The following is a 16,511-nucleotide window of genomic DNA, read 5'->3' as shown; positions in this document are numbered from 1 at the left end:
CTTTCATGTGTTAGCCAGTTGCACTCTCATATGCCAAGATCAAAAGCTATTGTTAAAAATCTCCTGTCTCTTTTCCTGGTAGGAGTTGGTCTCATGGAGGTTGTCATGGAGCCTGATATGTGCTGTGGGGAAGAAGCAGCTGCAGCAGTCAGAGAGCTTCAGCTCATTCTGCAAACACTTGGGAGCAGCCAGGCAGTCATGGCAGGTACTGAGGGGAGAAAAGCATGTTCCCTTGTCACCAGTAATTCTCTGCATTTATAAGAGTTCTGCAGCTTCCAGTTATTTTGCTCTATGGTTGCTTATTATGCATAGCTCTTTCTAGCTGTTGTTTTACAATCCTCAGAGTCTGTCCTAATGTCTGCCATGCTTATAGGCCTGCCTTTGTCTGCAGAGCTTTGCCACGCTAGATGTTAAGTTTCCTCACACAGTAATTTTACAGGATAAGATGGCAGGAAGAAACGTCCCTGGGGTTCTTGTGGTGCTTCTCCCCATCTCTCTCTATCTTGCTTGCCACAGCACTGCAGCACAGATGATCTGTAGCAAGGATCAATTGTAGGATATGGAAGGGACAAAGTAATGGGAGCATGGATCATCTTCTAAGTGTCAGGTCTCAGCTAGTCATAAAATTGATGTAGGCAGTAAACTTGTGCTGGTGTCATGGATGAGATGGAGTAAACAAGAGCATGTACAGAAATGGGTGCTGGGGTTAATTTTAGCCAAGATGACCTATCTTTCTGAGACCACTTCCTCTTGCAGGAAACGTTGCTTCTGGCACCAGCTCTTTCTGTCATTTTAAGGCCCCAATGTACACAATAGGTGATGTGCAGAAGCATAGCCTGCATTCAGCCTCCTCACTGGTGATTCTGTCTCATTAATTGTAAGAGTCAGATCATGCCTTTATTCCTCAGTCCTAATGTTACCAACATTTACAACCAGCACGTGGTTACAGGTAGCATATAGCAGACATCTGCTTAAGAATTAAAAGTGATTTCAGGCATTCATCCCCTTCATTCACACACATCCACAATTAGCAGCTGCTTATTAGTGTTCACAGTGCAAGCTATATTTTTGCCTGTGACAGTTGGCCTCACTGTCTGGCAACAAATTCAGTCCATTATACGTGTGGATATCTCCTGGAAAACTGAGTCAGAGTGGTCTATGCATCACACAATGAATGTTGGCTACTGATGCAACTTTAATTTAATGTAGCGGGAAATCATAATAGCTAGGCATTATCTCTTTCTCTGAATCTTTTCTCACACCAGTGTCCCACATGTCAAATAAGGCACAGTTGTCAGTATTAAGCAGCCAGTTTGGATGCTTCTTCAAGGGCATACATATATACAATCATTTTTCACTACTGAATTTGGCCCTAAGATTGCCATTGGAATTGCATTGTGGTATCTCTTATTGCAGGGAGATTTCTGACTTTATATGAGAACCCCAGTATTGGAAATATTTTTCTTCAAGGAAAGGTAGCTATAAAATTATGTGGATTTTTTTTTTTCTTTCTGAGTGAAGGTTTTAGGGGCTTTTGCATGTACATTGAAGACATGTGCCCAGTTTTATCAGATGTTATTTCATTAACAACAAACAGATGAAAAGATGCTTTCATTGTAAAGTGAAAGAAAAGTGAGCTGGGCTTAAAGAAAAAAAGCCCTTTTTTGGGGTTTTTTTGTTGTTTGTGGGATTTTTTTGTTTGTTTGTTTGTTGTTTTTTTTTTTTATTTTAGGAACTTTTGCAGCCTGGGTCTTTTGATTATGCCTGATTAAATTCATTGTCTGGTCACAGTGACACCTACATTCAAGTAGAAACAGGTCATGTCTCAAATGAAGCAAGGGCAGGACAAGGCTATTCCTCATTTGGAACAAGTTTCACCCCAAAGAGGGAGCACATGCAAAACACTTCCCTTGAAAAAGATGTTGGGTCATTTCAGCATCTTTGTCTCATTTGCATGTCTGGCAAGGCTCTGGGAAGACAGAGGAAATTAGTGTGCTGTCATCCAGCCTGCTTTTACAAATTGTACCAAGGCCTTGTCAGTCAATTTAAATCTATTGACCAGAAGGGATTCCAAAGCTGTAGCATCTTCACCGTTTTAACTCTGAGCCATTTTGCACTCTCATTTAGAATTCTATAATATTATAATGTATCCAATCAGTAGGCATTTGTTGCTTTTTATCTGTATTTAAAATTTAAAAAATGAATAAAAAAAAAAAAAACACATGGAAAGGCTACAGATGCTCTATGTGTAATATGGGAAAAATAATGTTTCTTAACATTCCAGGATGTAATACAACCTCTCCCTTTTCTGTATTCCCAGCAAGGCTTTTCTTCTTGGAAGAGATGTCTTTAGAGGGACAATACTTAGAAAGATACAATTATTATTTCCTTGTGGTTGAGTCACTAAAAATTTTTAAGGACATTGATCCATTTTGGACTGAGAGTGCATGAGATGCTTTTATATAAAACTTTGTACAGGTTTTGGCAGCCAGGGACACTTTGGGGGGTAAGATTGCAATTTCCTGAAGGAGAGGAAGAAAATTACAAAAAAATCCACTGCTGCTCACATTTTGTCCTTGAGCTGTAAATTTCCAAGAACACCTTAGTAAATCTGTTCAACATAACCTTAAGTTCTTGTGTTCCATGCTAGGGTAGTATATATCCATCAAATTGTAATTCCAGAAGGTATTTTTGTGCTGCTTTGAGAGGAATGGAAGCTCACAATCCACCACTTTGCTTGTCTAATTCTGCCCTTTATTTAAGATCTGTGAATCAGAGGCTCTTTTCACTGTATGGCTTAGAGGATCTGTGCTGCACTGCATCATGCAGTTTTCTGAGAGGAATTATGAGCAATGATTTAAAACTATTTTGAATGATTCAAGGCAGTCCCTTGAGATGGAATCACATACAGAAAGCTATGACTAAGTGGTTGTTACTCCTTTCTGAACATAGGGAAGTCTGCTATTAAGGCTTTGCACATAACATGCAGTTTTTTAATGCATGCCAAGGTTTTTAACTCTAGTGTACAGGGCAGACTGTTCTGTTAAAAAAATTTCCTTTTACAGAGGGTCAGCTGAGAGTGGATGCCAATGTTTCTGTGCATCACCCTGGAGAGCCTTATGGAGTGAGGACTGAAGTGAAGAATATCAATAGCATACGATTTCTGGCAAAAGCAATAGGTAAATGAGGGTTTCTTCATTACAAGAGCATTGTAGGTATTTTATGTGGTCTGAGATGAAATATGTCAGGCTCCTGAGTGCAGTAATTGGCCTTAAATGCCCTGACAAACTTCACCTGGGTGTCTCCTCCATGTCCTTGCCTGTGGGTGCAGGAGTCTCATTTAGGCTCAGGCTGGGGCCTTCAGACTTTGCCTAAATGGCTGTGTCACATGTGTGCCAGTTTTCAGTCCTGTCTCCTGAAGGGCTTTGGACCTGTTCTGTAGTCTTGTTCCTAGAACTTAGCTCCTTCTGCTTCTTCCTGAGCTCCCTGGATGGGCCCTGGGCTCAGCTCATCCCCTCCCCTCCACTGGCACTGTCAGAGGACTCTGCTGGTAGCACCTGTCCCTGCTTACACTGTTCAGACCAGTGGGACTGCATCAGACCATGAGGCCGTGGCCTGGGCTCTGGTCACCCTTCACTCCTGGCTTATCCCTCTTTATGGAGCAGCCCCACTCTTGCTGCTCCCTGACAGAATAAATCTTAGTAGGGGATACTCTGGGAAGAGCAGGCATGTTAGTCTGCAGGTTTTTTTGCAGTAAAACCTCTGCCTATAAGAAGAATGAAGCAGGTGGTTCAGTGCCTAGCATGGACTAAAATATGTTAGCAGTGGTTTTGTGTCCTCCAGTGGAGATGATTGCTTTCCACTGAGTATGGTGTGTGATGCTTGTGAAGCTCAGATGCAGCTCTTGGGTATGAGGAGAAAAAAAGCTGATTGTTACAACTCCAAAAGAAAACTGAACTGGGTGATTGCAGGGTCACCAGGAATGTATGATTTGACTGCAGTGCCTGGGAGAAAATTTTTTCCATTTAAAGGAAATGAAAGCAGATGAGGAAAACACAAAGGAAGAAGCAGTGCTGGAGAGAGAGACAGTGACTGATAAGTCTGCCCATAACTACTGCTGTTGATTTCATTAAGGTTAAAACAACGAAGTCTTCCATTATGGCGTAGCAGTGAAAAATGAAATAGTGGAGTGCACTAAAGCTAATAGTGCAGTCTAACAAGCTTACTCTTTTTTCTTTAATTACTGTCAGACTATGAAATACAGAGGCAAATTGAAGAACTTGAAAATGGAGGGACAATTTTGAATGAAACAAGAGCCTTTGATTCCAAGCTTGGGTGAGTTTTTATTTTGGAGGAACATTAGGAATAGCTGCTTTTGAGTGCCCATATATAGCTAGTGACATGATCAGGAGCTGTAATATAGTGTTGCTCAACTTGTGTCTTCTAAAGTTAAAGTTCATAAGTATAGTCTCCTCTTAGGGAGTAATTTAAGGCTGAGGCTTTTTCACAACAGATTGTGTCCTGCATCAAGCAGTGTCTGTGAAAATGACTGGCCTCTTACATGCACTTAGTCTTTGAAGTGGTTTTAAGAGGCTCTCCTAATCTTCATGAGGCAGAGGTTTTGGGTTGTGGTTTTGCCATAAAACTAACTCTGGTGTATCTTACCGCATCTTGTTTTTTTTTTATTTTAGGTGCACAGTACCAATGAGAGACAAAGAAGGACAACAGGATTATCGGTATTTTTTTAAAGAGACCTAACATTTCACAAACTGAGAATTTATTAAATTTCTGAAGTGTAGCCAATGTAATAAGGATGTAAAGTTAGTCAGTACAGTGTGTATGTGTTGGAAGTTTACCTTCCACTGGAAGGGGCAGACACCTATCAAAATCATTGCTAATCCAGATCTGAACTGCTCAGTCTGAGCATTTGTGTCTCATTTCTGGTAAAACCTCTGGACCTTTCCCAAAGACTAGGCTGGGAGTACTTCAGCTCAAAGTGGGAATGTTGAAGGTCTACTGTATGGCCAGTATAAGTGTATTCTTAAGAATGCCTGACATAAAACATCAGAATTTCTGAGTTCAGCATTGTGCCTGCTTTAAGTAAATACAGAGGGAAGCAGTTTTCAGCTACCAGGCCCTGCCTCTCCATGCTTAGATTCTGTGATCACAGATCACAAACACTTTGAAAATCCTGGCTGCTATTGAAAGGTGTCAGCATTTCATGGGCAGATTTCTACCTTGAAGTTCTTTGTAGACCTAATGAAGGTGTTACCTTGCTAAGTACTTAGCCTTCCACAACTGAGAGATGACAAACACTGAACCATAAAGTCACCCAGGAAGGATTTAACTGTGAGGCTGAGGGGACAAGGCAGCAAAAGTCCTGTTTGCAAAGCAATGCTGCTGGGAACAAGTTCTGAGGAACACTGTAAGGCAGCAGCACAGCTCCTTGGGCTATTGTAGTGCCAATTCTCTCCCAGTAGTTCCCTAGCCTTGCATCCCTGAGAGAGCTTCCTGTTACTCCCAGAGTTCACTTTCCAGCAGGAGAACTTTCAGAGCCTCTTAGCTTTGTCAGCTCTGTGTTCCTGTCAGATCTTATATTCTACCATTGATCTTCCTACAGCAGAGCAACAATTTTGAAAAAATCACACAAACTTTGAATTTAAATCTGCTTTTTAGTTTGTTTTTGTAGAAATGCAGCCATAATCATTTTGTGAATTCCTTGTTATGGGAGGGACAGGCATAAGGTTTATTTGAAAAGACTCATTTGAAAAAATGCAAAAGAAGATTCATTAAAACCTAGACAAAACTGATGAGTCTAAGATATTTCAAAAAAAGATCGTAAAGATTATTACTAGTACTAAGATTATGAAGAGTATTGCACTGTAAACTATGTTTTTAGGGTTTTTTGTAACTTAGTGCTGCACATTATGCATTAATCTTAAAATCTGTGTTTAGGCAGATTTCAAATAGAAATCATAATAGCTCAATGCCCTTTATTCTAGTGGTTTTGAACCCCTCATTTGATCATGTAAGAGTGAAGTTTCTGCTTCAATCGCAGTTATTTGAGTCATTTGAATTGGCCTTCTCTTTAAGGGAGCCTTTTGTTCTGTGATAGCACCCTGCTGAGCACAGTAACTTTGCTTTTAGCACAGCATGAGATTTCATCAAGATTTTTGAAGTTTGGCTTGAAAAGGTTACAACCTGCCCACATCACTCCTGGCAGTTGGCTGTCAATCCAAGTTCTTCCCTGCCAGCCCACTCCCATTTTTATCCAGGTCTGTAATTCATGCTTGATGCCAAAAAGAGTGGGCTGTTTCCATATCTTTTACTGGTGCTATTTTGAGTTTTTATTATTATTTTTGTGCAGAAGTATTTGAATTATCCCTTTTGTATTATGAACTCTTTAACAATTGGTGGAAAATTGCTGAAGGAAAAAAAAAAAGAGAGGCTTTGCAACAGTTTGGGGCCTGATCTCTTTCTACTTACCAGTGATATACCAGGTCTTTAATTTTCAGTATTTTGTTTAGTTGAAAGGGTGATACAGCTTTCAGGGAAGTATAAACTTGTGATATAAATTTTATTTCTTGTTGCTTAGCTTCTGAGTGAAAATAATTATAAAGGAGTTTTTCATCTTTTTTACTAGGTTCATGCCAGAGCCAAACCTTCCTCCATTGATTTTGTACGATGCAAAATCTTTGCCAACTAATATGAACCATCAGCAAGTGATAAATATTGATTGGATTCATGAGAGACTTCCTGACCTCCCCAGTGTGAAGAGGAAAAAGCTTGTTGAACAGTATGGGATCCTTCCCGAACACAGCTTCACCTTATTGGTAGGTCTATTGATCAAGTGCTAAAATAAACCTAGAAACTTCAAAGGTGCATGATTCTTGAAAAGATTTACAAATGTCATATTAACCAGCTGTCAGTCCTTATGAACATTCTAACTTGGAAGTGTGTCCAATGCATACTTCGTACCATGAAGCCATACACATAGATGGTGGAAAAAATGAACCACACACAGTGTGCCAAGAAGGGTTTCTCATGCAAAGTGCAGTCAGATAACTGGTACTTAGTATTGATCTTGTCTGTCTAGACATTGCTGCACCCCTGACTGACTGCAACAAATGTACAGCTTCTGGACACTGTCCCTTGTGTGCACGTGTCTGCTCTTCAGCTCTGGGCCTGCTGCAAGGCTGGGCACATTGACCATATTTAATGAACACGAATCAAATTCCAAAGTCTAAATCTTTCAGCTTCATGTGCTCCTTGACCTACCTTCCACATTATTGGAAACACTTCTCCTCCTTCCCCCCAGATTTATTCTTAGGGAAATATACCAAATTGTTGCACAGTATCAACTTTGACCTCATAGTGCAGTTTACCAGAGATAGGTTCAGAAGAGGGGATGAGAAGGGAAACAATGTGGCAAATACTGTTTTAAATAAAATGTTTAAAAAACAAAAAGCAAAATCTTGTAGCTCCCAGAATTACTCTAAAGGACTATGAGCTTCTTAATGCAAACTGCCATCTCTCTTTGCCAGTGGTAACTCTGGGGAGGAAGTTAGTATACCCATCCTAGATAAGACATTTCACATACCCAGCTAAGCTAGGAGAATGTCCCACTTTGGTTACCACTGTCATTAGTGGTGACAGAAGGAAAAGGACTTTTTCAGAGTGAGATTCAGAGCAGAACTGTAAGTACTTTAAATTGTCCTCTGGAGGAGATCCTTTCCTTTGACTATAAATGAAGGGAGAGCAGTGCACATAACTACCTCATATCCCTTCTTCGTATGTCTGTAATTTAATACACTTGTACAAAGGCTGATTCTACAGGAAGAAAATTATTCTGTGCTCTGAGGAAAGCTGTTAGGAAAACTGCTTTTGTGCTGCTGTGCCATTTTAGTGAGTTGCAGACTGTGTGGTGGGCAGGTGAGTCATAATTCTCATCAAACTCACAAGGCTGCAGTCACAGTATTGAGAGGTGTCAGCAGTTCTTACCTTTCTATTTCATTGTATAAGCTGCAAAATATGATTTTGCTGCCCACATTCCTGTTCATGCCTGCATTTTTTCACATATTTCTAACATATTAAATGTAAGAGTAGAAAGGGTAGATAGGTCCTGCATCCTTTTTTTCTGTATTTTTCTACTTCTTCCTCGCTGTAATGCATTGGTCCTGCCAGCTGCTAAGTACCTCAGCTGCTTGCTCATTTTCCAAGCCCGTAGTAGAGGGAGGAGATTAGGAAAAGCAAAAGTAAGGCTCGTGGTTTGAGAACAACACTTAAGTGAAGGAACGGAGTAGGGGAAAACCTAAAAATGATGCAAATACAATCACTCACCACTCCAGAAGTAGACTGATGTGCTGCCAGTCTGCAGCCAATGACAGTGACTACATCCCCCAAAATGCCCTTCCCTCAGTTTTCCTTGTTGAGCAGGGCAGGGATTATGACCAGTTTGGGTTGGCTGTTAGACTGTCCCACCTGGCTTTGTGCCCATCCTTGGTCTATTTGCTGTGGGGGAACAGAGTGGAGAAAGAAAGTTGCTCAGCAGTAGCCAAAACACCTGTGTGTTGTTGGTGTTGCTATGGTCACAAATCCAAACCATGGCACCCTCTTTAGAACATAAACTCAGTGGCAGCCACGCCCAGGGCACCCACTCCTGTCACTTGGCACCAGCCCACCTTTTGTGTGTTTCAAGTTGGTGATACGGGTGGTTTCTGTCATCTCTGCCAGCTAGCCCTATATATTTGCCTCATCAACTGCCCTTTCTTTCAGCTGTTCTCTGAAATCCTTTATTGCCTTTTCTTTTCCCCTTCTCCTTTTTGCGACATGAAAGACAATTAATGAGTTCCAAGCAGAAATTTGGGATTCAGCTTGTAATAAGCTAATGCATCCATTTGAATGCATGAAGCGAGCATATTCTTTGTTGCAGGTCTCCTTTTATTGTGCATTAGGATGTCAGCCTGCACACTCCCCAGCAGAGCTGCTTGCCTGTGCACTGGGACACCCGTTAACCTTAATTCATCGGGAAGCGCCGTGTCCGTCGCTGCTTTCAGCTTGCATCAGAGGCTGCACAGGATTGCTGAGAGGGCCAGATGCACACATCTAATGAGCATTCTTTCAGGTTAGAGTGCCCAGGAGTGCTCATTAAATAAATGGCAGTTGTAGAGGAATGGCTCTAAAATGCAAAGCCTGTTCTGCACCAACTTGATAGAGAAAGGAGTTTGTGCCAAAGTTGCAATCAAACACACATACTCTGGCATGCAGGCTAGCTCCTGAGCTTGCTTCCAGAGCTTTGTCCTCATACGCAGAAGCTGCCTGTACATAACTGAGGTGTTGAGAAACTGGGATTCCTCCTTTGCCTAATTACAGGATGTACTGAAAGGGAAGAAGTACTCTATTAATATCTATATATCTGAAATGCCTTACATGTAAATGGCTTCATTTTTGGCAGTTTTATATAAATTGCAGAAATAAATGATGTTTCTGATTTTTCTTCATGCAGAATTATTCTTACTCATAAATCTTTGAGCCATGTACACTCCATGGTATTTGGGTACTCAATTTCTTCATGCAATTTCTACCTTGCTCTGTAAACTGGCAAGCTGGCAAATACATCAGTCAAGAAGGATCTCTGACAACTTTGCCAGTTATGGTATTACAGTATTTTCATCTTGCTATCTGTTGAGTAAAAAAAAATAAGCTATCTTGGCATAGACATTAGTGTATTAACACAGACATTAATGTATTAAGGTGTTAATGCAATGCTTCATTTTCAAAATGCGTGCTGAGGTCCAGGGAGGTCCAACCAGAAAATACATTGATTGTCACAGCACAGCATGAGGAAAAACAGTCTGATCACTTCCTTTGTCATGTGAATTCCAAGTCTTCTGTGCATCTACCAGTCCTCTGCTTACTCAGATAAAAGAGGCTGCTTCACTTGGGCTGATTGCCCTGGTGGAACAATCACATTGGTGACTCCTTCAAACAGTCAGAAGTGGGTTGCTGGAGAAATTGGTTTTGACCATTTTGTTTCATGCCCTGCCATTCTCAGACATGTTAGTAGGCAGGTGAACTTATGCTTCTTTCAGAATGCAAATCATTTTACAAGAAGCTTTAAAAAAGTTTGAACTTTTTTTGACTGCTCTGCTCTTCTCCTGGATGTTCTGGGTTTTTTCCCCCCTGACAGTTTTGTACATTTTTGCAGCAGTTGTTACCTCATGGTTGGTTATTGTAGAAACTGTGATGGTGAAAATGGGAATAACAAAGCAGCAAATTACATTTTATTTGTGAACATTGAAGCAGTTTTCTTCTTTAGTTCTTTGGGAAACATTACTGCTCTTTAAAAGAATAAGTTTGCATTACAGTCCCAATGTCCCTGGTATTCTGTAAAATAAAGTATTGTTTTAAAATTGTTTAAAAGGTACCTGAAATCACTACATCACTAGAGTTTTTTACATCTCACTGCTATGAAATCATAATTTTAAACCATGTTTAAGAAAAAAATTTGCATCTGATTGAAATACTGGTATGTCAGGTTTCATGCCAATGAGACTCGCATGAATAAATTACAGCATATTTGGTGTGTAATGGGAGCACAGAGTGGCCTGAATTACAAACATGATGCTGCTATTCCAGATTTCTGGTTTCCTTTCAATGAAGTTTAGAGTAGAGTACTCAGAATTAAGAGACAACAGGCAGTCAGCATTCCTGTAAATCCGACATGTTGGAGCGTGCACTTTTCAGCTCAGATTTGCCGCAAGGGACAGGTCTGTGAGTGTGTTGGTAGTTGGAGTGAATTTTGGAAGAAAGTTTTCCAAAATGTAAACCAAATTGAAGTCAAGTAGCGCAGTATCTAGAAACTGAAGCTAATCAAGTTATCTCTATATTTCTTTTAATATGACAAGAAAACAAGGAAAATGATTCATTTCTGTCAGTCATTCTGATGTTTTGACATTCTGCCATACTCATTTCAGTCTAGCATTACTGGGTTTTCCTTCTCTTTGGCTACAGAAAATGACAGTCTCTTTAAAAAACCCACAATGAAATGCAAGGGAATTTTGGGGAATGTTTCTGGTTATGTGTGCACAAGTAGTGAGTATGGGGTTCAGAGACTTGGTAGCATATGTAACTCTGTCTCCCTGAGTTTTCCTGGGTTTTTCTGCACTTCCCGCCTGGAAATCATCTGATTGAAATGCAAAGGCTGCATTTTTCAAAGGTCTGGCCACAGGATCAGAACTGTAACTCCAGCCAGGCTGTAAGTATACAGAAATTGGGATGTGCCCACTGCTAGGGATAGGCTCTGTAGCCTGTACATGATGGAAGTGCTGGATGTGCTGCATCTGAGCTGTGTAGCTGCATTCAGACATGTGGCATCTGCAGACATTATTTGCCTGTGCATAATCCTACTCTGCGTGGAATGTTTGTAAAACCTTCTGCAGCATGTGTAAAGAACCCAGCATTCAGACATGCTCACTTTTTCCTAGATTGGACAATCGTTGCTATGTAAAGGAACCCACTGTTTAAATAATGAGTATTTGTTTGTGCTATTGAACCCTGAGGTGAATTAGAAAGAGTACAGTACTTGGCAATACATCATTCTAGGAATTCTGCTTAACACACACAGTTTTTAATCAAGTTTACTGTGCTTTGGTAATCATGTCATTCCTTTACTGTTTTTTTTTAAGTCAGCTTTGTTCCTCTAGTCTATTTAGCCTTAGTTTTGCATAATTTGATTAGAGAATAACTGCTAGTTAAATTAGAATAGTGGAGAAAAATATAATGGTGTAAATGTGTATTAGATAATTAGTGGGAGTTAGAAGGTTTACCTTGGTTCACAAAAGACCTCAGTGGTTTCCCAGGCTGAGAACTTGGTTTCTCTGGTCATGGTCTCAAGGTGAAGGGGATGGGTCTGATTTTTGTCACACCAGTTTCATAGCACCGACATTAATCTAGGTACATTTTATTTTGTTTCACAGAACAGAGATCAGTAGTTTGCAGTCTTCTCAAAAGCTACACATCATTATCAATAAAAAATGTAGTATCTGGAGCTTTTGGAAGTTTGTGTTGTGAAAGTTTGGAGAAGGAAAGTCTAAAATTCTGTATTGCTGTGGCAGTAAATGGCCTTTAAAAACAAGGACAAATGAGACTGTTTTGATGGGATGTGAGTGGAGAACTCAGGCTTTTTGTGGTTACCCTGCTCTCTTTTTGCTCATAACTGTTCAGAAATCTGTCTGCAGTCAGTATGTGCTTGAGAAATGTTTTTGCTGTGATGACTGTATACTTAGAATAGCTCCTTGGCTATCTCTAAGCTGTTACCTCCTGACTTCTGAGAGCTGGCTTGTCCTCTTGTGTGTTTATGGCACATACTGCAGAAGCCCAGCAGCATGCTGGATTTGGATTCCTCCTTTAAAAGGTAGGAGCTGCCACTCCATACCTCTTCAGCCTTCAGTAAACCTAATGAGTTCTGTGCTGCATTTAAAGGTCCATCAGTGCCTTGATGACAAACACCACAGCATTCAACAGACTGTGCAGTATCGGTTCTTCTAAAAACAATCTCAGATTTCACTTAGGCTATAAATTGAATCTCCCACTGTCATATCTTCTGAGCTGTTAGTGTGCTGTGTAAAAGCTTACCATAGCTTCTCAGAAAAAAACTGGAAAATAAAACCCTGCTTCTTACATATGACCTTTCCATATCTCTGAAGGGTAAATGCAAGCTAAACTTACTCATTCAATCCAAAATAAATAGAAGTGATTTCAAGATCAACAGTGAAGTAGTAGCAGACAATTTCAGGAAAAGGCTCTTCTTGGTAAAAGGTAGCATGACAGCCTGTGAGAGCATTGTATTTTCTAGTATTATACATAAAACACTTGCAAAGATGAGAAAGCTTCTGTCCAAATGCTAATTTTTGGGAGGCATTAAGAGAAAAATTATGTTGGAAGTTCGACTGAAACAGGCTGACAGATAAACTGTATATTCCTGTTCTAGGCATAAGACTGTTGGCTGTTATGTTAATAAAATTACTCCAAAGTCTCATGACTTTGCATGAATTCACAGCTGAAGTCTACTTTAGGACTGAGCATTTATGTGCTGAGTGTAATTGTATAATTAATTGTAACCTGTAACCCGTGTCACCTGCTCCAGGTGACCCTGCCTTGGCATGGGGTTTGGACTGGGTGATCTCCAGAGGTCCCTTCCAACCCTAACAATTCTGTGATTCTGTAATCATGTTCGCACTCCAGTATCCCTTTGATACATTTAACTTTTTATAAACAGAATGAAGACGGACTAGCAGAATTCTTTGAAAGCGTGGTAAAACAGACCCAGATGAAGCCAAAGAAGGTGATCGGCTGGATTCTGAAGGACCTGCTCAGTTACTTGAAACAACATTCCCTTACAGTAAAGGAAAGGTCAGTCTTCTTCATTGCTGCAGTGGTGAGACAAAGTGATCCTTTTCTCATGACTGCTACCATGTCACTCCATTGCTTGCGGCTGCTTTAGTTGCTCCCTGTGAAGTTTGTTACTCCGGGCAGTCTTGCACAGGCCTTGGCTCTGTCCTGCTGAATGGAGTTGGACAAATACATGGCAGACAAGAGGATCATGTAGTTAAGAGCAGCAGTCAGTGTTCAGTCATTGGAGTGTGATGATGGTAAGGCATAGTCAGGCCTTACCAATTAGTACTGAACATGAGGAAAAATAGCTTTTCATACTGAACTGTGTGATCTTCAGGCAAGCAGCAGTAGCACACGTACGTTACAGCACCTTATTCTCTGAGGTAACTTCTGCCCACTTTTTCCCTAGCCCAGTCAGTTCTTTTCTCCTGGCTGACCTCTTGAACCTTCTAGAAAAAAAAGAAATTTCTTCCACAGCAGCAAAGCAGGTAAGTACCTTTTTGATTTTGCTATACTCTGCATCTGTGGCTGCTTACTTCAGTTGTGCAGCGATTTTATAATCATTGTGTACCAGTACTATTGTTGCTTTAAAGGGAAATTATCTACACTGGTGATAAAGGACAACTTCTGTATCTATGCTGTATACATATAATAGATGCAAATGCCTTAGGTTTTTATATAATCTTAGAGACATATCTGCATATTCACTTTTAGAAGAGGGCAGAAGCTAAATAGTAGACTTAAACAATGTGAGCTGGACTCAAATAAATCCTGCTTCTGAACAGAGCAGACAGTAGATCTCAATTTCACTATTCCAGTCAGGCCTGCGTGAAAGGTCAGTGGGAGCTAATCCATGGCTTGCAGTTAAGATGAGAGTATCAGTTACTAGATTCCTAGGGACAGTAAAGTCTACGTTCCCAAGCATTAGCACATGGGAAAGGATAGAATTCATCCAAGTGCAGTCACAAAAAGAGTTCTGCATTGGTGTACCTGAGACAGAAGTGGCAGAGGTCTGGCCTTTCTTTTATCCTTGCTTCTTTGAGCAAGTGCTGTGATGAAGCTCTCAAGCAAGTAAAGCTGGGTTTTGGGTTTTTTTCATCTTGCCTAGGACAGTCTGAAAAAGCAGCTCTTCATGACTTATATGTAAAATTGTGAACTGGTTATGATGGGACCAGTACTGCTGTGTTTGTAGAAAAAATTTAGAGGCTTTTTTGTGATGGGCCATAATCAGTCATTCACCTTAAATTGTTGCAAGCTCATTTATATGGAATGATTTGTCTTTTCAGATTAATTATTATACTCTAGTTAAATGTATTGGGTGACTGTTTCAGTGTTTATCAGTGAAACTGTTAATGAACTGTGAATGAACTTTCTGATTTGTTTTCTTTTTTTGGAGATGGTTGTGGTTCTTAATTAAGTTGGTCTCTGTCTCTGGATAGCCAGCTGCATAAGACAGGCGTCATAAATAGGGATTTAAGTGCCTGGCTTCAGGCATGTGTGTTTGGAAATTTTGTATTGGAAAAGTAAAAGCTTCAAAAAGGAGATAAAGTATTAATAGGAAGAGCACTGGAATGCAGAGCAGCTCTTTGCCTGCGGCGTTGTGGCACACCCATCAGTTTGGTGTCTGTGTTTGAAAAGGAGGTTTCAGAACTCCAGTCTGGGGTCTCTTTCTTGTGGAGGTAGGGACAGGGTACTAATGCTCTTCTATGGGATTTTCTGCTTTGTGATATATTTGTTTGCCAGGCACTTCTGACACGTTGTGAAGTGTCAAGAATTTCAGAAATGCATTTGTTGTTTAATTACCAACTCCTTGTAATGTGCATGTTGTCCTCAGTGATCTGAAACTGGACCCAGAAGTCGCAGTAGTTTGCCCTCACCGAGTGATGATGCTATCAAACTGCAGAAACCTTGCCACATTTAGAAAAGTATTTTGGTTGCCTGGATGTCAGAAGAGTAACAAATGTTTATAACAATTCTCAGCAGTAGGCAGAGACGCTGGATGGCCCGAGGGCAGAAAGGGCTATATATACACACCAGCAGATGAATTGCAGCTCCTGGGGAGGGGAGCATGATCTGCAGTGGCAGACATCGATCCAGGGGGAAAGGATGGAAGGGTCCAATGGGGTGAGCACACAGACATGTGTACACATATGTGCTCGCTGCGGGAAGCTGTTAACCACTTAAATTATTTAAAAGGTTTTGTGTTTGGGCTCTGCTGTCTAAGGCAGTAAAAGAGGCAGATAAAAGCTGTGAGCAGTGGCTGTACACACTGAGCATTGTGTGGTGGGATGCAGTGCTAAGCTAAGGGCACTGTGTGCTCACATAATTACCACGTAGGTAATTACAGAGCTCATGCCCAACTTGCCATCAAACATAGCATAACACTCCAGAGGTCTCCAAAGCAGTTCCAGGCTGGCATCCCTGTGCAAAGCAGAGAGCAGCTTCCAGCTCTGCTGGCACGTGGGGCTGTGGGTGATGTCCTGGATCAGATGGATACGTGTTGCATGTGGCCCAGCACAGAGGCACCATTTTGAAGCCCACAGTGCTGCTCACCCGGAGCTGAAACCAGTCTGATGGGGAGTATGCTGGTGATGGGGCCTTCCTCCTCAAGTTGCCAGGCTGGCAGCAGGTCCATGTCTGGCGTAACAGACCTGCCTGTGAGTTATGGCATTATGGGAGGAGGCTGGTTCCTGGGCCAGGGAAGTGGAAACCTGTCCCTGCTGCCAACAGCCATCCTGGAGCAACTCCGTATGGACACGCTAGTCACTGGTTCATGGGGGATCCATGCCCAGCAGGCCACGGAGCAGAGCAGACCTTGGGTTTTGCTGGCTTCTGCAGTTGCATAGGTCACTCACATAGGAATAACTTCAACAGATCTGTTTGGCACCCCTACTTGAAAGTAGGTAGCAGGGAAATGAGTACAGTACCCATATCTAAACAAAACCATCTGCTTTGACAATTATGACTACACCATCTGGAGGACTGGACCCAACCTGTCTCCTGCTTCTCTGAGAGGCTGAGGGACACCCACCAGACATGACAGCTTCTGTCACTGGAAAGGAGAGGTGCCCACAGGACTTGCTGGAAAGCAGCTACCTGCTGCTTTCGTCCTGTCC

At 41.3% G+C, this 16,511-nt stretch overlaps 1 protein-coding gene across 2 annotated transcripts in view; it reads left to right on the top strand.

Annotated features, from left to right (window-relative positions):
• GATB (glutamyl-tRNA amidotransferase subunit B) overlaps positions 1-16,511 on the top strand; it is a 42,400-nt gene that overhangs the window by 20,435 nt on the left and 5,454 nt on the right. For both annotated transcript variants that reach the window (XM_059844379.1, XM_059844378.1), the window contains exons 5-11: positions 83-205; positions 3,066-3,179; positions 4,251-4,335; positions 4,692-4,736; positions 6,644-6,833; positions 13,280-13,413; positions 13,805-13,883. In XM_059844379.1, the coding sequence (XP_059700362.1) occupies positions 83-205; positions 3,066-3,179; positions 4,251-4,335; positions 4,692-4,736; positions 6,644-6,833; positions 13,280-13,413; positions 13,805-13,883 (770 nt within the window). The remainder of the gene's footprint in view (positions 1-82; positions 206-3,065; positions 3,180-4,250; positions 4,336-4,691; positions 4,737-6,643; positions 6,834-13,279; positions 13,414-13,804; positions 13,884-16,511) is intronic.

Source organism: Haemorhous mexicanus, chromosome 4 (genome assembly GCF_027477595.1).
Source record: "Haemorhous mexicanus isolate bHaeMex1 chromosome 4, bHaeMex1.pri, whole genome shotgun sequence".
NCBI classification, from domain to species: domain Eukaryota; kingdom Metazoa; phylum Chordata; class Aves; order Passeriformes; family Fringillidae; genus Haemorhous; species Haemorhous mexicanus.
Note: the sequence above shows the minus strand (reverse complement) of the source record. Positions and strands in the feature narration are given on the sequence as shown.